Source organism: Sorex araneus, chromosome 1 (genome assembly GCF_027595985.1).
Source record: "Sorex araneus isolate mSorAra2 chromosome 1, mSorAra2.pri, whole genome shotgun sequence".
Lineage (NCBI taxonomy): Eukaryota > Metazoa > Chordata > Mammalia > Eulipotyphla > Soricidae > Sorex > Sorex araneus.
Window position 1 is genome coordinate 437,342,989 of NC_073302.1, and position 20,639 is coordinate 437,363,627.

The 20,639-nt window shown below is 59.6% G+C and overlaps 1 protein-coding gene across 1 annotated transcript; it reads left to right on the top strand.

The window, feature by feature from the left end:
- Nucleotides 1-288: 288 nt before the first annotated feature.
- CLEC2L (C-type lectin domain family 2 member L) lies at nt 289-19,981 on the top strand. Its single transcript, XM_055142696.1, has 6 exons — nt 289-487; nt 10,060-10,134; nt 13,593-13,759; nt 14,088-14,188; nt 15,657-15,769; nt 18,559-19,981. Exons 1-5 carry the CDS (start codon nt 304-306, stop codon nt 15,766-15,768), a joined length of 639 nt encoding a protein of 212 aa, XP_054998671.1. The 5' UTR covers nt 289-303; the 3' UTR covers nt 15,769; nt 18,559-19,981.
- The last annotated feature ends 658 nt before the right edge of the window (nt 19,982-20,639 follow it).

The following is a 20,639-nucleotide window of genomic DNA, read 5'->3' on the forward strand; positions in this document are numbered from 1 at the left end:
CACCGCCGGGGGACACTCCTGAGCGCGGAGCCAACGACCCAGCGGGGTCTCGGAGCTGCAGGACGGCGCCCCGGGGCGCGGGCGGCGCTGCTCGCGGGCGCCCCCTGCCGGGCTCGGGGCGGCGCTGCTCGCCGGCTCCTCCCCGCGCGCCCGCCCCGCGCCCGCCCCGCGCCCGGCTCTGCGCGGAGGCTGCGGCTCGGCGCGGGCAGCGCGGCGGCGGCTCGGGGAGCGGGGCTCGGCCCCCGGCGCATCCCTCGCGCACCCGAGCCGGCCGGCGCGGGGGGTCCGCGGGGCGCGCGGGCCATGGAGCCGGCGCGCTCGCCCCCCGCGCGCACCCGCCCGCCGCCGCCCCCCGCCGCGCGGCCCGCGCCCGCCGCGTCCCGGCCGCGCTCGCCCGCCGAGGCCGAGGCCCGCGCCGCCGAGGGGCAGCTGCGGCGATCGGGGTCGGGCTACGAGGGCAGCCACAGCTGGAAGGCGGCCCTGGAGGGTAAGCGCGCAGTCACCTTGGCCGGCTCCGCGGGGGGACGGCGGGGGCGCCGGGCTGCGGTGCCCCCCGCCCCCGACAGGTCCCAGCGATCGCGGAGGCCGCATTGGGGTGGGGCGCGAGGGTCGAGCTCGGGACCACCCCCCGCCCGCGGGACAGCCGTGACCCGGGTCACTCGCTGACCTTGGGAACAGCTGCTCGCCCTGCGCCCCGCTGTCCCTCCCGAGTGAAGCTGGACAAGTACTCCGCGGGCGCGGGGGCGGGGAGGTCCGCGGGCGGTTCGAGTTTCCGAAGGGGCGAGGATGCGCTGAGCCAAGGGACCAAGGGCCGCGGAGACAGGGGCGGTGCTGCTGCCCCGAGGGAAGCGGGGGGGGGGGGCGGCTGGTGATGTTGGGGTCTCGCAGAGCAGGGGGGAACGGGAAGCGCCCTGGGTGGTCGGCTCCGGGCAAGTGGGGGGCGGGGGCCGAGAGCAGAGTTCAGATGTCAGTTCGCTGCCCACTGGGAGGAAACTTATGGGAGCCGCTGGGGCCGGGCAGCGGAGAGGGCTGGGCTTCTGGGTGCTCCTAGGTCCAAGGGCCGGAAGCCCAGAGGGGGAATCTCTCAACCTTGACTCCAGGAAGGTTTCCTGGAGCCTCTTAGGAGACTTGGAGAGAAGAAGAAGGGGTGCAGCTGGCTCAAGGCAGGACCGGTTCAGGGGCGCGGGGGCCAGTGCTAGCCGGTTCCTGTGGGGAATGGACTCAGGCTGCAGGTGGGGGGAGATGACAAGCCCCCTCTTCCCCTGGGAGAGGGGTCAGGTGAAGGCCAGGTGAGCGGGGCAGGGGGGTACAAGCTGATGGGGCAGACATAGGCGGGCCGGGCACGTGGACACTCTGAGGGCGCCCTGGGGTCTCTGGATAGCGAGGTGAGGGGCTGGGGCCAGTCCTGGTGGTGCCTTGGGGCCATAGCTTAGGGGGATGGAACCCAGGGTCCTGACTGGCCCTGCGCCCCAATCCTTCACACCAGCCGGGTGGGGACTCGGGATAAAGGAGGCGAGAAGTGGGGGCTGGATGAGGGCTCAGTGCTGGTGGGAGCGGAGAAGAATATGGGGGTGGCCCCCGCTGAGTGGACATCCAGGCGCTGGCCTGGGACTGTTTTCCTCCGCCACCTGGTCGTCCTGCCCTGTGTCCCTCACCCCCTGGGGTCTGTCCCGGGGTGCTGGGTTTCCTGCCGTCCTCACTATGGCGCCTCTGCTGCTCCGGCCTGGGGGGGCTTGTGCAGACGCACCCCAGACAGAGGAGCCACTCTGGGCTGTCGTGTGCTCCTGTGACCTTCTACCCAGTGGTCCGTGCCCTGCTGCCCTCTCTGACCCCGAGAGGTCACCGCCAGGGGCCAGTGATTCTGGGCTTCATATCCGGTGGCTTCATATCTGGGGTCTATGCCCCCAGGAGCTAATGGTCCTTGTGGGACGCCCTCCTTCCCCAGTGCCCTGCAGGTCTCCTGGGTGTCAGAGACCCCCGTGCCCGTCAGAGGGGCAGCCTGCAGACCCCCACCCCCATCTCTTCCTCCTTTGCTTCTGCAAGTGCCACGTGGTGTGGGTGCAGTGCTCAGTCCTGGACACCATCTGCCCTCTCTGAACCCCGAGACAGGCACAGGGACAGGCCCTCAGGGACCCGGGAGGGCCCGAGTGCAGCATGGGCTGGCCGGCTACTGAGCCTGCACGAGCCCTGGAGTCGTCTCCTGCTAAGCTGGACAGTGGTCCCCCCTCCCAGGGCTGCACAGACGGGGAGGGTGCCCCAAGAGCCCAGGCCTGCTGTGCACCCCACACCGTGAGGCACCATGATGGCATGGGGAGAGGGTGGGCTAACCAGGTCTGGGGACCCTGGCGATTGCAGACCCCATTTCACCAATTTCAGGAGATTTTTTCTTTTGAAGGGGCTGGGGGCTCTCAGCGGTGCTCAGGGCTGGGCAGTGCAGTGGCTACCTCCCACAGTGTCCAGGTTGGAACTCAGGGTCTACCTTGGAGCCTTTTGGGGGTATCTTCTGCCCATGAGGGTCTTCTTGACCGGACTAAGCCAAACAGTGAGGGGCCGTGTCCTACCTAGCCAAGCGTTTCATGCATGGAGTATCTACCCCGACCCACACATCCTACACACCCTGGCAGAGGGCCTCATCCTAGAGGTATCTTCGATTCAGAGAGAAGCTGAGGGTCTTTTTCCTAGAGGGGGATGGGTCGGGTCACACCTGGGCGTGCTCAGACCCTATTCCTGGCTCTGTGCTCAGGAGTGACCCCTAGTGGTGCTCAGGGGAACATGGAGTGCGGGGCTCAGGCTGCAATTGATAGCCTGCAAGGCACGTGCTTCCTGTGGCTTCTTCCTGTCCCATCCTGCCCAGGATCTCACAGACGCCCACCCCTGTGGTCCTGTGTGCTACCAAGGACCTCCTCTGACGGGAAAGCGCCCCGTGCAGTGCGAGGCTCGTCAGAGACAGGGCGTGCTTTCATGCTCCTGCCTCTCCCTGCACCGACGGTGACATTTCACCCCCATCACGGGTTTGTGGGACCCTAGAGGGGGTGGAGAGCCCCGGCCTGTAGGACTCTCCTTAGCAGGGGTGGGAATGATTTTCCTGCCAAGGGCCATTTGGCTATTTCTAGTACCCTTCACGGCCCCGAATGGTAGAGGGCCATACAGGAAGGGGGCGAACCGGAAGCATCAGACCAGCTGGTATGAGGCTTGCAGCAGTTGCTTTCCAGCCCGGCCCCAAATGTTGACTTTCTTGGTTATTTTTGGTCTTGTTCTTTGTTTGGGGGCCATACCCAGCAGGGTTCAGGGCGTCCTCCTGGCTCTGTCCTCAGGGATTTTTCCTGGCGGTGCTCGGGGACCGTGTCAGGTGCTGGGATTTGAACTCATCCCTGCAAGGCAAGAGCCCAACTCTCTGTACAGTGACTCTGGCCCCCAAACCGTTGGATTCGTAAATAGTCCAATGGAAAGTTCCAATCACAAGGCCTTCTCTTCTGTGGGGTTCACCTTCTAGAACAGTCTTGGGGAGACTCTGGCAAAGGTGACCGTGTGCTTCCTCCTGGGTACTGCAAAGATGAGGTGATTGAGCTATTTATGGCAGGGATGGGAGTGGGGAGAGGCGCCAGGGGGGCTGCAGGGTGGGACAGAGTGATCCCGAGGACCTCAGTGTATGGATTTTTCCGGTGCTCACCGATTCTTAATTTTTAATGTGAAAAGCTTCTCAGTTAGGTACAAACCCACAATTTCCTGGTCAAAACCACACACGCGCATTTGGCACAATTTCCCAAACATTTGCTGATGACCAAACTACAGTGGCTAGTTTAGAACCATCCAGATGAGCGTATGGGCTTGGCCTTGACCCCTAGCGTCCTGGCTGTGGGTTTCTGAGGGGGAGGGCTGGGGCCTGAACGGGGAGCTGGGGGATTTTTCAGTCGTTCTGGCGAAACGTGGATGAAAACAATCCTGCACTCTTGGAAGCACAAGTGCTCCTGTAGACTCTGCCTAACACCGTCCACTGCATGGAAAGAAGGATTCTTAGGAGAGAAAAAAAAAAAAAAGAAGAAAAGTAACATGTAACCTTTATTTAACAAAAGTAACAGGTAAAAGTCTAATGGGGAGACATTTTGGCTGCTACATCTTATCCTCACCTGTTACAGTTGCATTTTCCTGAGCGCTGTGATGGGTAGGTACAGCCTGCAGAGGCTTGAATGAATTCCCAGGTGTACTCCCTGCTACCTGCATTACCTTTCAGAAATTTGGTCCACGACTCCAAGTGTCCTTCACTTCCGTTGATATTTTGGGAGAGGTTGTCCATAGGGCAGAATGTGAGAACCGGGCTAGTGAACGCGGTCACTCAGCCTGAACCCCGATGGACACCATGTCTTCGTTCCTCTTCAGACGTTCCATGAGTTTTGGGTGCTTGGGTCCTCGTGGGAGAACTTGTCTGAGCAGCTGATCTGCTTCTGGGCCAGAATAGCGAGACCCTAACTCTCAGGGGCTTTCTGAACACCCCACGATGCTGGGGTTCCATGAGCACTGCCCCTGCCCCTGTCCCCAACAAGCTCGATGCTATTTCGGATCCCCCAGCCCAGGCGCTCACAAGTAGGGATTTGAATGAGGTGTGGGACTCTCTGGCATGTCTTGGGTGCAGCTCTGTCTGTCCGGTGCATCCATAGACCATGGCAGGCAGACACGAGCACAGACACGAGCAGATTCCACTGTCACTGGGGAGCAGAGGAACAGCGTCGTGGCACCTCTGATAAGCTAGAAGACTATGAAATAATTTCTTTCTTTTTTCTTTTTGGGTCATACCCAACGATGCTCAGGGGTTACTCCTGGCTTTGCACTCAGGAATTACTCCTGGCGGTGCTTGGGGGACCATATGGGATGCCGGGGATTGAACCCGGGTCGGCCGCGTGCAAGGCAAATGCCCTACCCGCTGTGCTATCGCTCCGGCCCCCATGAAATAATTTTTTTCCTTTTTATTTTTGCTTTTTGGGTCACACCTGGTGGTGCACAGGGGTTACTCCTGACTCATGCAATCAGGAATTACTCCTGGTGGTGCTCAGGGAACTGTATGGTATGCCGGGAATCAAACCTAGGTTGGCCGCGTGCAAGGCAAACGCCCTACCCATTGCACTATCTCTCCTGCCGCCCACGAAGCCATTTCTTCTGAACTTGCGAATGAGGATTCTTCTCAGCCTTCAGGGCTCCTGCCTCCAAGGCCACCCGTCCCGGCATTGCAGCGACGTTGGCTTGGCCCTGGAGCTACTGCCCACCTGAGACCTCTTGTGGCACGGGAGAAGGATGGAGGAGACGTGCACACCGACCGCCAGGAGCCTCCCCGTCCCCGGTCATCACTGGACAGCTCACGCGCTGCGACTGTGGTGGGGGGGCAGGGGCCCCACTCCACCCTCAGAACCCGCTCTCTCCCCTCTGCCAGGGAAGCAGCAGGGGCCAGAGCTGTGAAAACAGAGATGGAGTTGGAGAGAGACGACAGGCCTTCAGGCTCGTGCCTTGCGTGTAGCTGACCCCGGTTCCATCCCTGTCCCCAGAGGATCTCCCAAGCTCTGCCGGGAGCCTGGAGGTGACCCTCGAGCACAGAACAGGAGCAGTACCTAACACCGCTGGGCACGGCCCACCCCCTCGCCCCCCAGAAGCCTAAGGTGGCCAAAGTGGCCGTGGTTGTTGAAGCCGCAGGCGCGGCAGCCCTCGGTGGGGGAACTGTGGCCAGGGAAGTGGAGCCCTGCTTTGTAGGTCACCCACCCCGCAGTGCTCGGCCAGGAGTTGCCCCTAGGTAAGCGAGGGCTTATACTGCAGCCCGTCGGCAGTTGGCTCGCCTAAGGGGCTAAGGGGCTTTTGACCTTCCCCACACTTCCCAGCGACACTAACCTCAGAAGACAGGAGAGCCAGAATCTGGCGCCCACAGACTGAAACAGGAGAAAAGTGCTGTGGTGTAGGAGAAATCAGCGATGTAGAAGACACAGAAGCCCCACAGGGAGGAGTAAATGACTTTTGTTCTGTTTTGGGCCATAGCCTGTGATGCTCAGGGCTTACTCTTGGCTCTGTGTGCAGGGATCAGTCCTGGCAGGGCTCAGGGGACCTTATGGGGTGCCTGGAAGCAAACCTGGTTGGTCGCATGCAAGGCAAATGCCCTCCCCACTGTACCCTCTCTGACCCTAATTTTTATTTATTTATTTATTTATTGGTCATTTGGACCATGCCTGGCCACACTCGGGGATTACTCCTAGCTCTGTACTCAGGGATTACTCCTGGTAATCCCATAGGAGGGACCCTATGGGACGCTGGAGATTGAATCTGGATTGACCCGTGCAAGGCAAGCACCCTACCCACTGTCCTATCCGGCTTCCCTCTAGTTCTTTCTTTCCTTCTTTCCTTCCTTCTTTCTTTCCTTCCTTCTTTCTTTCTTTCTTTCTTTCTTTCTTTCTTTCTTTCTTTCTTTCTTTCTTTCTTTCTTTCTTTCTTTCTTTCTTTCTTTCTTTCTTTCTTTCTCTTTCTTTCTTTCTTTCTTTCTTTCTTTCTCTTTCTTTCTTTCTTTCTTTCTTTCTTTCTTTCTTTCTTTCTTTCTTTCTTTCTTTCTTTCTTTCTTTCTTTCTTTCTTTCTTTCTTTCTTTCTTTCTTTCTTTCTTTCTTTCTTTCCTTTTTGGGTCACACCTGGCAATGCACAGGGGTTACTCCTGGCTCTGCTACTCAGGAATTACTCCTAGCAGTGTTCAGGGGACCATACAGGATGCTGGGAATTACACTCGGGTTGGTCGCAAGCAAGGCAAACGCCCTACCCCTGTGCTATCGCTCCAGTCCCTTCCCTCTAATTCTTGAGCTATAAGAGTTAGCTCTGGAACTGGTCTGGCTCTGTCCGTGGAAGGGAAACTGCTTCTTGTTTGTTTCTTCAAGTCTTGTAACTTTTTGGAGTAGGACAGAAGTTTATTTCATCGAGATGGACCCAGGGATCACAGTGGTCCTAATCCATCCAGTTCGAAAACTGAGGTTGCATTTATACTCTACAGTTATGTTCAAGCGCCAGGGGGAACTGGAGATGAACTGAGAGCCGCATCGCCCAGAGTTTAAACAAAACACTTTGTCACACACCCTGGCGCCACACAAGAAAACTGGGCATGGTCAGAGCCATGCGTCAAGTGGGCAGGTGTGTCTCCCCGCGCCTCAGGGTTAGGGTCTGCGTGTCCTGTTCAACATCGAGCGGCTGGGTCAGCCCAGATCGTCCGTGCAGCGAGTGGACAGCCATCACACATGACATCTCTGTGGTTGACACAGAAGCCACACGTCACGCGCATCCCAGGAACTTGATGCGAACTTCCAGCCTTTCCCTGGCCCAGCAGCGTGTGGAAGTTGCTTTTAACTAATTTAGCAAATTGGCGTCTAACCATTTCTGTCATGGGACCCGATTCTCCTCGCAGCGGCAATCCCGTGGGTCCTGGAATTTCTCCGTGTTTGATGTGGGTTTCTCGGGTCCTTGATGCCGGAATGAAATGTGCTCTGGGATGTGTCTGCTACGTTGAATGCTAATGAAGTTTCTAGAAAAGAAACGGGCTGGAGCGAGAGTACAACAGGTAGGGTGCTGCCTTGCACACAACTGAACGAGGCTTAGTCCCTGGCCTCCCATCTGGGCCCCTGGACACCGCCAGGAGCGATCCCTGAGCACAGAGCCTGGAGGAAGCCCTGAAAATTGTGTGGTCTAGGGGCTGGAGTGTCAGCACAGTGGGTAGGGCATTTGCCTTGCACGCGGCCGACCCAGGTTCGAATCCCAGCATTCCATATGGTCTCCTGAGCACTGCCAGGGGTAATTTCTGAGTGCAGAGCCAGGAGGAATCCCTGAGCATCGCTGGGTGTGACCCAAAAGGAAAACTGTGTGGTCTAGGGGACAAAAAAGAAAGGTGGGCCAGGGAGATAGCTCAGGGCACTGAGCAGCCGGAGAGCCCTGGGTTGGACCCCCACTGCATGCTCCACTGAGCACTGCTCGGAACTGTCTCTGACCACCACCTGGTCCAAAGCGAAGAAAAAAAACAGACCCCAAAAAACAAAAAAAAATCAGTCTAACTCAAATAAACCAAAACTAAAACGAGAGAGGAAAGTTTCTAGGCCTTTCCTGTCAGTTGTCTGTAGACCAGCTGTGGGCCGTGAGCTCCGTGTTCACGTCTGTGCACTCACAGCTTTGATTTAAAAAGGGATTTGGGGGGTCCGAGTCACGGTCCAGCGGGGAGGGTTGCACTCGGCCTGCGTGGGTTTGATCCCCAGCACGGCATATGAACCCCCGAGCCCGGCCAGGAATGATCCCTGAGCACAGAGCCAGGGATAATAAGCCCTGAGCATTGCTGGGTGTGACCCAGAAACGGACCAAACAAAAACAGGACTTTGGACCAGAGAGGTTGTACAAGGGGTGGGGCCCTTGCCTTGCACGGCGCTGAGTCAGGTTCAATCCTGGCACCGCATATGTGTCCCCTGAGCCCAATGGGAGTGACCCTGTCTCTGTGCTCAGGGTCATGTGTGATGCTGGGAGTCAAACTGGGGCTGACCGCATGCAAGGCAAGTGCCTTGAACTTGGACGACCTCTCTAGCCCCTTAAAGATATGTGTATTTTATATATATATATGTATATGTATATATATATATATAATAGACATATTATAAATAAACACAGATAGGGACTGGAGCAATAGCACAGCTGGTAGGGCATTTGCACCCGGCTGACCCGGGTTCGATTCCCAGCATCCCATATGATCCCCTGAGCACCGCCAGGGGTGATTCCTGAGTGCAGAGCCAGGAAGAAACCCCTGTGCATTGATGGGTGTGACCCAAAAAGAAAAAAAATACACACAGATATAATAGTATTGTAGCACTGTCGTCCCATTTTTCACCGATTTGCTCGAGCGGGTACCAGTAACGTCTCCATTGTGAGACTTCTTACTGTTTTTTGGCATATCAAATACACCACAGGTAGCTTGCCAGGCTCTGTGGTGCGGGCGGGATACTCTCAGTAGCTTGCTGGGCTCTCCGAGAGGGGCGGAGGAATTGAACCTGGGTTGGCCGTGTATAAGGCAAATGCCCTACCACTGTGCTATCGCCCCAGTCCACAGATATACATATATACAAATATATGTGTATGTATATGTATCTGATACATATACATGTATATATCACGTATCATCACTGTCACTGTATCACTGTTATCCCATTGCTCATCAATTTGCTCAAGCGGGCACCAATAACGTCTCCATTGTGAGACTTGTTGTTACTGTTTTTGGCGTATCGAATATGCCCTGGGGAACTTGCCAGGCTCTGCCATTCGGGCGAGATTTATATACACACACATTTCTTTCATTAAAGATAAAATTAGATGTGTAAGAGATAACAACAGAAGTAAAGGAGAGCCAGTGGTCAGGGGGGATTTGGTGACGGGGACAGGCCATGCAGAGGTCAGCAGGATTTGAGGAGCCTGGACAGCCGCCATCTGGGAAACCATCCCGCCATCAAGGCAGAGCCTGGCAAGCTCCCTGTGGTGTATTCAATATGCCAAAAACATTAACAAATCTCACAATGGAGACGCTACTGGTGCCCACTCGAGCAAATCGATAAATAACGGGATGACAGTGCTACAGTGCTCCCCAGCAGTGCTCAGGGATCACTCCTGGCCAAGCTCGGGTGACCAAATGGGGTCCTGAGGATGGAACCCAGGTCTGTTGCGTGCAAAGCAAACACCTTTTCTGCTGTACTATCACTCTGGCCTGCGGCTGGGTTTTCCGAAGGGGTCGGGGTTGTGCACCAGTGGAGGGAATAAACGGTGGGCGCATCTCGGGAGCTGGACGGGGCAGCAGCAGCGGGATGGCGGGACCAGGGCAGGAAGTGTGCGGGTCCGGACAGGCGGTGGGGGGCCCTGGAGCTGGGGTCTGTCCCTGTGCTGAGACCTGGCTGAGTCCAGCACTTCAACTGCTCCGTTCCGAGCTTCTCCATGAGGGGACAGTGGGGGACTGGGGGACGGTGCTGACCGGTGGGCTGGGGGGACGGGGATGCCCTGGGTTGACCCCCCGTCTCTTTCCTCCCCAGACACCACCACCCGTCTCCTGCTGGGTGCCATTGCAGTCCTCCTGTTTGCCATCCTGGTGGTGATGAGCATCCTGGGTGAGCTGTTGTCACGGGCAACCCCAATTCCGGCTGTCTGGCTGGGGCGGGGGTTGGTCCAGCCAGTCTTAGCAGTACAAGGAGGGTCCAGGTAGGCCACGTCTTCTGTGGGGGACCAAAGCCGCCAGAGAGTGAAGTGTCCTTTCTAGCGGAGGCATCTTAGCTCCCAGCAAGATCTCCACGGAGGGGGCCAGATGTCACCCAAGCAGTGAGCGTGAGAGAGGCCACCCGGAGTGACACCGTGTCACTCATTACACCCCGGCTACCTTGAGGAGCCACTGTCCCATCACGGCCCATTGTCGGCTGAGTGCCTTAAGTGGTGGTGCCTGCAGGATGAGGAAGCTTTCAGGACTCACACCTTGGGGTGGGGCAGGCTGAGCCTCTGGGAAGACCCGATTCAGGGGAAGAGCCGGCGCCCTCACCTCTGTCTGCTGTGTGTCCTGGATCTTAAAACAAGACACTGGGCTGGAGCGATAGTGCAGTGGGTAGGAGCGGGTAGGGCGTTTGCCTTGCACGTGGCCGACCCAGGTTCAATTCCCAGCATCCTATATGGTCCCCTGAGCACTGCAGGAGTGATTCCTGAGTGCAGAGACAGGAGTAACCCCTACGCATCTCTGGGTGTGACCCAAAAAAAAAAAAAAAAAAAAAAGACAAGACAACACTGAGTCCCCGTTTGAGCCCTCGTCCTGCTAGCCCAGAGATAGGGGGTGACACATCCAGTGCTCCCCAGAGTGGGGGCCCCGGGCTAACCCTGAGGGTGAGGAGGTGGAGGGAGCCTTGTTACCCGAAGGGACCCCCATCCTGAAGGGCTGTGACCACCGTGCTGAAAGGGTGGGAGAGAACAATGTCGGGGGCACGGGGCCGAGAGAGCTATGGGGGTGTGGGTGCGGTGCAAGGCACCTTGAGGTCAGGGGGCATCTGAGCGGAACGTGGGCAGGGTTGAAGGACCCACATCCAAGTAGCCGAGGGGGCCTCCTGCGATGCAGGAGGATTCACACGTGTCCCTTTGCCTTTCATCTCTGATGGGAGCAGCCTGGGTCAGTGCCCCCTGAATGTAGGGGAGCTTGGGGGGCCACACCCAGCTGTGCTCAGGGATCACTCCTGGCTCTGTGCTCAGGGATCACTCCTGGCTCTGTGCTCAGGGACCACTCCTGGCGGGTTCGGGTCCCAGATGGGATGCCCGGGATGGAGCCCGGGTCAGCCTCGTCCACAGCGGGCGCCCTTGCCCCTGTCTTATCTCTCCGACCGCTGGGGGAGTTCTCTTTTGTTCTTTTCTTTGGGGGTGTGTGATCCAGGCCACACCCATTGGTCCTTGGCCGTTACTCCCAGCTCTGTGCTCAGGAGTCATCCTCACAATGCCAGAGGGACCAAGCAGGGCTGGAGCATGTGGAGTCCTGGGTGTGACTCTCGATCCCTGCTGCTTCCCCCAACTAAGGGAAAAGAAAGCTCCAAAATGTGCAGGGGTGTTTAATACGTCCTTATTAAACATAAAAAGGATCAAGTGAAAAGGATCAAGACTGGACAAATGTGAAAGACAGAGAAGGTTGTGATGGGTTTATTTATTATTATTATTATTATTTTTAATTGAATCACTATAAGATATAGTTATAAAACTTTCATGTTTGAGGGGCTGGAGCAATAGCACAGCGGGTAGGGCATTTGCCTTGCACGCGGCTGACCTGGGTTCGATTCCCAGCATCCCATATGGTCCTCTGAGCACCGCCAGGGGTAATTCCTGAATGCAGAGCCAGGAGTGACCCCTGTGCATTGCCAGGTGTGACCCAAAAGGCAAAAAATAAAAAAAAACCAACAAAACTTTCATGTTTGAGTTTTAGTCATACAATGATCGAACACCCATCTCTCCACCAGTGCACATTGTCCGCCACCAATGTCCCCAGTATTACCCCCCTTTCCAATCCTCCCCCTGCCTCTATGGCAGACAGTTTCCCCCATACTCTCTCTCTACTTCTGGGCATTACGGTTTGCAATACAGACACTGAGAGGCCATCACGTCTGGTCCTTTATCTGCTCTCAGCACACACCTCCCATCCCGAGCATCCCTCCAACCATCATTGGCTTAGAGATCCCCTCTCTATCCCGTTGCCTTCTCCCCCCGCTCAGGAGGCAGGCATTTGGGTTTAAAAGGCAATTTGTACATGTTCCGGAGCCTGGGACACGGGCCTGGGAGCGGCTCTCGCGTGAGACGGGCAGGAGAGTCCAGCTCGGTTTCTCCGGGCAGCAGCGGGCAGCAGCCTGTGCTTGGGGGAGCCCTCAGCACCCCCCGGCCGCGTCCCCTCTGACCTGTCCCAACTGCCTGGTGGTGGTGTGGACCCTCAGAGGGAGCCAGGCAGGATGGAGACGGGGCCCCGTGGAGCACCCCTGCAGAGAGCCAGACCAGATGGAGGCGGGGCTGCAGGGCACCTCTGCAGGGGTGTGGACGCCAGGGCAGCTGCAGGCATGGAAGATTCTTCAGCTGCTGGTGGAGAGACCGGCCCCACCCCAGACCCCTACAGAGGCCAGACCCCTGGGGCTCGGTGGCAGGAGGACCACCCACTGGGGACTGGGAACTGAAACTCTGCAGGGACCGGGGACCAGCTCAGTGTGCCGAGGGGCCCATGCTGGAAGCATGAGGCTGTGAGTTCAATCCCTGGGGCGGCCACGTGGGAAGACCACGGGAGCACTGCCGCCGGTGGTCCCCAGCACCGTGGAGCGGTTCCAGGCATGTGTGAGCACCGCGGCTGAGGGGATGCAGGCCCGTGGGCCTTGCTGAAGGATGTGTGAGGGCCGGAGAGAGACAGAGAGAGACAGAAAGAGACATAGGGAGACAGGGAGAGAGACAGGGAGAGAGACACACACAGAGACAGAGAGAGATAGAGGCACAGAGAGACACAGAGACAGGGAGAGACCAACAGAGACAGAGACAGAGAGATAGAGACATGCAGATACAGAGAGACAGGGAGAGACACAGAGACAGAGAGAGACAGGGAGAGATACACGCAGAGATAGAGAGAGAGACAGAGAGAGACAGAGAGACAGGGAGAGATGCAGAGACAGACACAGAGAGAGAGGGAGAGATACACGCAGAGACAGAGACAGGGAGAGAGATGCAGAGACAGAGACACAGAGAGAGACAGGGAGAGACACATGCAGAGACAGAGACAGAGAGAGACAGAGACAGAGAGAAAGACAGAGATACACTCAGAGAGACAGAGACAGAGAGACAGGGAGAGAGATGCAGAGACAGAGACAGAGAGACAGGGAGAGACACATGCAGAGACAGAGACAGAGAGACAGAGAGATACACCCAGAGAGACAGAGACAGAGAGAGACAGAGAACGAGACAGACAGCGTCTGGAGCCCGGGGAGGAGGGGCGTGGCCTTCCTGGGGGCCGGCACCTGAGTAGCGGGGCCATGGGGGGCGCCCGGTGCCGGCGGAGCTGAGCCCCTGTCCCCCGCAGCGTCCAAGGGCTGCATCAAGTGCGAGGCGCCGTGCCCCGAGGACTGGCTGCTGTACGGGCGCAAGTGCTACTTCTTCTCCGAGGAGCCGCGGGACTGGAACACGGGCCGGCAGCAGTGCCACTCGCAGGGCGCGGCGCTGGCCGTCATCCAGAGCGAGAAGGAGCTGGTGAGGCCGGGCGGGGCGGGGCGCGCGCTGGCCGCTGGGGGGCGCCCTGCTCTGCTCCCGGGGATCCCTCCGGGCGGGCCGGGGCCGTCGGGGGCATCGAGGCGGGCGCCTTCCGAGCTGCCCTCCCTCTCCTTCCCTTTCCGGTGCGCTTGGGTTCGGTTTGTCGGGGGCCACCTCCAGGATGCTCAGGGGCTGCCCCTGACTTGAGCGTCGCTTCTCAGCGGGGCTTGGGGGTGGGGAGGGTGGGGGTCGTCCTTGCAGACCACGCCCAGCCCAGCCCCCGACCGGGACTCGCTGACGCCGGGGTCTCCCTGCTTGTCTCGTGCAGGAATTCATGTTCAAGTTCACGCGGAGGGAGCCCTGGATCGGCCTGCGCCGAGTGGGGGACGAGTTCCACTGGGTCAACGGGGACCCGTTTGACCCGGAGATGTGAGCTGAGCTTCGTCTTCTCCCATCACATTGGTCCCGGGAGGCCCCCCGCCCCCCTGACTGCTTTGCACTCTGCAGGGCCCAGCCCCCCATGCAGGGCGCCCCCTGCCTCCAGCCCAGCCTGCTTGGGGGGCTGTCTCCTGGGGGCTGTGTCTCCTGGCGCCTGCCCACCTGCTGCCAGGGGGCCCCGCCTGGACGTGTGTTGGCTACGCCGTGGCCACCTGAGCTGCAAGGCAGGGGACTGGGGTGGGGGGCTGGCCCTGGGGCATCCCGCCTTTATGCTACGGCTTAGAGGGGAGCTGAACCCAGGTCTCCATCTGGCACTGCTCTAGGAAGACCCCCAGGTGTGCAGGTGACGCGTGCAGGGTGCTGGGACTTCTGCGGCCCCAGGGGGATGGGGAGGGGAGGTGTCCACTGCATGGGGTCATGGTGCCAGTGGGGGGGGGGTGGCGGGCGCGTGACTGGGCCGAGGTGGCGGTGACGGGGCGTGTTGGGCGGGATGCAGGCCAGCTTTCTGGAAGAACCTTCTAGTTCAGAAGCTTCAGGAAGAGGCCCTGAGGCACACACAGGGTATGGCTGCTGCCAGGATGAGCACCCACGGGTGCTGGGTGGGTGCTGGTCAGAGCCCTGGAGCCAGACGCTGGCCATCAGCTGCCTGCCCCGCACTCGGGCAGCTGAACAAGTCGGCCTTCTCCTCTCCTTCTGGAAGCTTCTGGGGCTGCATTCTCTGACGCGGATGGCCCTGTCCTGTCCCCCGCTTTGCTGTGGTCATTCTCATGCCTGCTGTCGGGAGACCCCAGCTCCGGCTTGGGTGGGGGCGGTTAGGAAGTGACTTGGGGGTCCGTGAGAGAGCTGGGGGTGCGGAGTGCCCGCTTTGCCTGCAAGAGTCCTGGGCTGGACCCCGCAGGGTCCCCGCGCCCCTGGGACTGCCCCTGAGACCCGGAAGTGCTTCTGTGGGCTGGGAGAAGCCCGCCCCTGCCTCGGGCACATGCAGAGCCCAGACAACTCCAGGGAACTGCCCGGTCACACGTCCTGGAGTTAAGGGCCCTGCTCCGGGACCCCTGCCCCTCTGGGCGTGCTCAGTGCAGCTTAGCAGAGAGTGCTCACTGGCCGAGCAGCCGGACTCAGGGCCCCGGGGACTCTGGGGCACGATGGGTGGGCGGGCAGCAGGGTGGGAGTTCTGCGGAGCAGCCGGCGAGTGCAGGGTGAACACAGGCACGCCGTGGGCCGGCTCGAGGGGCGCTGTCTGTGTCCATGGTGGTCCTGGGCTGTCGCGGGTGTGCTGTGGGAGGCGGGTGTCTGCCCCCAGGTGGGTGGTGATGGTGTATGTGAGTGTGTGTGTGGGGGGAGGGGCGGTGTCCAGGCTTAGGGAAGTGCAGGGTGGTGGCTGTCGCTGGCCTGGGGGGCGGCCCCTGCGGGAGGGCTGGGGCGTGGATTCTGAGGCCCCCTCTCTCCCTCCCGGCCTCAGGTTTCCCATCTCGGGCCTCGGGGAGTGTGTCTTCGTGGAGCCCACCCGGCTGGTGTCCACCGAGTGCCTGATGACCCGGCCCTGGGTGTGCAGCAAGATGGCCTACACGTGAGGTGGGTCGGGCCAGAGGCGCAGAGGTGGCCAGGTTCGGGCAACCGCCCCCCCACCCCCCGGCCTGCTCTTCCCGGCGGGGCCCGGGGGAGGGTCCAGGCCTTCTCCTGGCCCGGCTTCCAGACTCCGGGGCCACGGGCAGGTCCTGTGGCTCGGCAGCGCACCCCCACACTCTCGGTAGTTTAGGACCCCCGACGCTCACACACACGTCCGCTGCACCCTCAGCTCAGTTGCCCTCCGTGCCCCTCCTCGGCATGTCCGGAACATTCCCACCTCCTAGACCTCAGCTGTGGAGGCAGCTGGGAGCAGGGTGGAGCGCGCCCCTCCCCCCGCCTTGTCTGGGGTTCTCCGCGGCATCCCTGCTCTGTCCCTGGTGCTCTCGGAGGGTCGCTGATAGAATAAAGACGTGACTGGCGTCCAGCGAAGTCTGCGACCCTTTGTTCCTGGGTCGTGGAGGGGAGGGACAATGGCTCTGTGTGTGTGTGTGCGTGTGTGTGAGTGTACGTGTATGTATGTGTGTGCATGTGTGTGGGGGTATGTTTGTGTGGCTGCATGTGTGGGCATGTTTGTGTGGCTGTGTGTGTGTTGAGGGTGTGTGTATATATGTGGGTGTGGGTATGTGTGTGTGGAGAGTGTGTGTGTGTGGGTATGTGGATGTGTGTGTGTTTTTTTGCTTTTGGGTCACACCCGGCAATGCACAGGGTTACTCCTGGCTCTGCGCTCAGGAATTACTCCTGGCAGTGCTCGGGGACCATATGGGATGCTGGGAATCGAACCCAGGTTGAACGTGTGGAAGGCACACACTCTACCCACTGTGATATCGCTCCAGCCCCTGTGAATGTGCGTTTGTGTGTGTGTATGGTGAATGGGTGTGTGGGAGTGTGTGTGTGTATGTCTGTGTGTGTGTGTGTGTCAGGGGCAGGAATCAGCACCTCTTGTCCTGAGACCCACCGGCTGCTGCCCGCATCTTTCAAGGCCCCTCTCGCCCCTGGGGAGGGGCGGGTTCCCGGGGCCACACTCCAACTGGGAATCCCTCCAGTAAAGGAACCCGGAGTAGAGGCCTCCCGTGGCTTCTGACGTGGTCTCCCCCTACAAGGAGACTTGAGGTGGAAATAAAAGCGCCGGAGTCTGCGGAACCCTCCGCCTGCTGTGCCCTCACCGGCCATGGGGGGCAGCACTGAGGCGGCTGCCACGCTGGTCTCTCTTGGACCAGGGGAACTTACTGACCATCCTGACCCTCTCCCCCTCCCCATTCCTGCTGCACAGCACCCTGCAAGGACCCTTTACTTTTTGCTATTTTTGGTTTGGGGGCCACACATGAGGGTGCTCAGGCCTTACTCCAGGCTCTGCACTCAAGAATCACTCTTAGGGCTGGGCAATAGCACAGTGGGTAGGGCGTTTGCCTTGCATGCGGCCGACCCGGGTTCGAGTCCCAGCATCCCATAAGGTCCCCCAGCACTGCCAGGAGTAATTCCTGTGTGCATGAGCCAGGAGTAACCCATGAGCATCCCCGGGTGTGACCCAAAAAGCAAAAACAAAAACCCAAAGAATCACTCTTGGTGAGCTCGGGGGGATTATATGGGGTGCCGAGGATTGAACCGAGGTTGGCTGCATGCAAGGCAAGTGCTGTACCTGCTGCACTATCACCCCAGCACCCCTTTATTCCTCCTGAGGGGACTCCCCAGCCCAACTCCCAGAGTTGAGACTGCTGAGCTCAAAGTCTGGGTGGCTGCTCCCTGGACAGGATTCGAACCCATTACCACAGTCCCAACCATCCTCTATAACCTGGCAGGGGTCAGGGCTGGCGCATGCTCAGGCAGCCCCAGCTGGCCTTTGTGACTGTGTGTGTGTGGGGGGGCGCAGATGGGGAAACTCTCTCCCCGTGTGGCCGTGTGTAGGGCTCAGGGATGAGGCCTGTTTGCTGGAAGAATTCTCCCGTAGCCTCCAGGCCTCCCTCCCGAGGGGCCTCACCGAGGTAAAGGGCAGGTGGGGGAGGATCTGAACCCTGACCTGTCCCCACAGGGCTCTTGAGGTGCCCTGTGGTAGCAGCGTCCCCCCCCCACCCCGTCCCAGAAGGCACCACAGACTTTTCTGGACAACTTTGTCTTTTTTTTTTTTGTATGAAACTTTATTTAAATACCAGGATTTACAATGTCGCTCATAATGCAGTTGTTTCAGGCATTCCGTGTTCTGGCACCAGTCCCGCCACCAGCGCGGCCTCCCCTCCACCAGTGCCCCCCGTCTCCCACCCACCCCCCAAACCTGCTCCCTCAGCTGCACAAAATGATTTGATAATCACAATATAAAATTGCTTGTTACATCACAAAGCTCACAACGGTGTTTCACTGAAGTCGCTGCCTGAGGATTCAATGAGCTGCCAAGTGCTCGCTGAGCCTTCTGAGTGTTTCCACTCACGGGGCCTGGTGGGCTTCTGGGCAACATCCCTACGAGATGTGCAGTGCTCCTGCTGGGCTCCGGCTCGGTGCAGTGCAGAGGGGGGTGTGAGGCACAGGCGGCCGCGCCTCAGGAGAGCTTTGGCCATCAGCTGCCGGTGTCGGTATCTCTGAGGTCGGTCGTGAAGCAGCGGGGTCCGGGTGTGGGTGGGCGCAGCGCTGGGCTCTGCCCCCGCCCCCTAAGGCTCCAGAGATCCGGGCCAGGGGACAGCCAGGGGGACCTTCAGTAGCTCAGCTGTGGGTGACTCTCTGAGGCCAGACCCGCGTGTGGTGTTGCTCGGGGGTGCCCACAGTCAGGGGAGTTCAGAGACTGACGCGTGTCCTTCTCTCCCTTTAAGGCCCAGCTCCAGCCTCCTGGTGGCCTCTGGGACAGCAGCGTCCTCAGCGACCACCCCCTCCTCCCCGGATCCTCTGGCCCATCAGCTGGGGCAAAAAAAAAAAAAAAACTGTTGGAGCCGAGTCGGTGCGTGCAGCCTGGTTCCCGCAACTCGTCTGCGCCCGCGTCAGACCATGCGCCACAGGCCCTGCGTGACGGGGGCGGGAGCAGGAGGGGGAGGACGCTGTCTCTCAGCACACGGCCACCGCCGCCGTCGCTGATGCGTCTCGAGGGCTCCGGGGGACCTGATGGGACTCTCGAGGCCCAGCCGAGATGAAGGTCTTCCCCCGCTTCATGCTGGGGCAGCCCCTGCCACGCATGTACTTACTCTGTGACTCTGCGTGTGCGCGTGTGCGTGTGCGTGTGTGTGTGTGTGTGTGTGTGTGTGTGTGTCTGTGGAGGGGGAGCTTGCCTCAGTCTCCCCCGTCTTGGCGCCATGAGTAGAAGCCGGCCCCAGGGCTGGGAGAGCATGGCAGTGAGGCACCGGCCTGGCATGCATCCGGCCACGCAGCGCTACGTGGTCCCCTGAGTACTGCTGGGTGCATCTCTGGGGGGGTCCCCGGCAGCACCACACCCCGTTTTGACATTGACCCTCTATTCTAGTTGGCCAAGAATCACTGGGTGGGGGGCGGGGTTGCCTCCTGAGCACCCCCCAAAAAAGAAATCAGGCCACTAACAGGGGAAGGACTCATGGCAGTGTCTGCAGGTGGCCTGTGACCACGGGGACCATCCTACCAAAAGCACAAAGGTGGCTGGGGGAGTCCAGACACGCCTCCCTGTGGGGTGGCCAGGGGGCTGGGGGAGTCCAGACGCGCCCACTGTCCCCCGTGGGATGGCCGGGGGGCTGGGGAGTCCAGACGCGCCCACTGTCCCCCGCGGGGTGGCCGGGGGGCTGGGGGAGTCCAGACGTGCCCACTGTCCCCTGAGGAGTGGCACAGGAAGCTGCTTCAGGCTCTTCCATGTCTGCCGCCAAGCCCAGACTTCATGCCTGGGATCGAAGTTGGGCAGCCCTGCACTGCCAGGGCGGCCTGGCACGGCCTGGCCCCAGCCCGGTCGGCTCTGGGCTGGGTCCACCTGCGCGCTCCGGCTCATGCTAACACTCTTCCCCGGACCAGTAGGAATGGTGGTGCACGCCTCAGGACGGCCGCGGTGGAGCCTCGGTGCTGAGAGACGGCCCCGTGGTCACTCCCGGTCCCCGTCCCGGGTCACACAGCGGCAGACCCAGAGAGCGCCTTCCGGGTGCCAGCGCTGCCCAGGCCCCTCGCCGCATGCGCTTGCTTTGTGAATGCGCTTCTCGGTCCCTGCCCCTCCGTGTGGCGGTGTGGCCTCTTCCCAGGGGCCTAGGCCAGCTTCGTCCAGGTGCTCAATAAAGATGCCGGAACCCAGCTGACCTGACTCCTCATTCAGGCATGTGCGATGCTCTCACTCCTGATGACCACCCACCCCTCTTCATCTGCCCACAAGCGGGTGAACGGCAGAGGACCTGGGGAGTGGGGGTGGGGAAAGGACGCCCAGCCACCCGCAGTTCCCGTCAAGGTCCCCAAGTCCCCACACAGGCTCCGTGTGAGCAACTGCATATAATACGCTTCCGAGACAAAATGGGAGTCATGAGAGCAATGAATTAGGAGCTGATCAGGGCACTGGAGAGCTGGTGCCTTGCATGTGGTGGGCCCTGATCTGATTCCCGGCACTGCACGGTCCCCGAAGTTCACCACTGGGAACTTCTTGGTGCAGTGCCTGGCACACAGTGAGTACTTAATAAAAATATTATTATCTGGGGCTGGAGCGATAGCACAGCGGGTAGGGCATTTGCCTTACACGTGGCCGACCTGGATTCGATTCCCAGCATCCCATATGGTCCCCCGAGCACTGCCAGGAATCACCCCTGAGCGTCAGTGGGTGTGACCCAAAAAGCAAAAATATTATTATCAATACTTGAGGGTTTCTGGGCCTGTCAGGACTGATCCCTGAGCACAGAGCAAGGAGCAAGCCCTGAGCATGGCTGGGTGTGGTCCAAAAACAAAAGAAGAGAAAAAGAAAAAC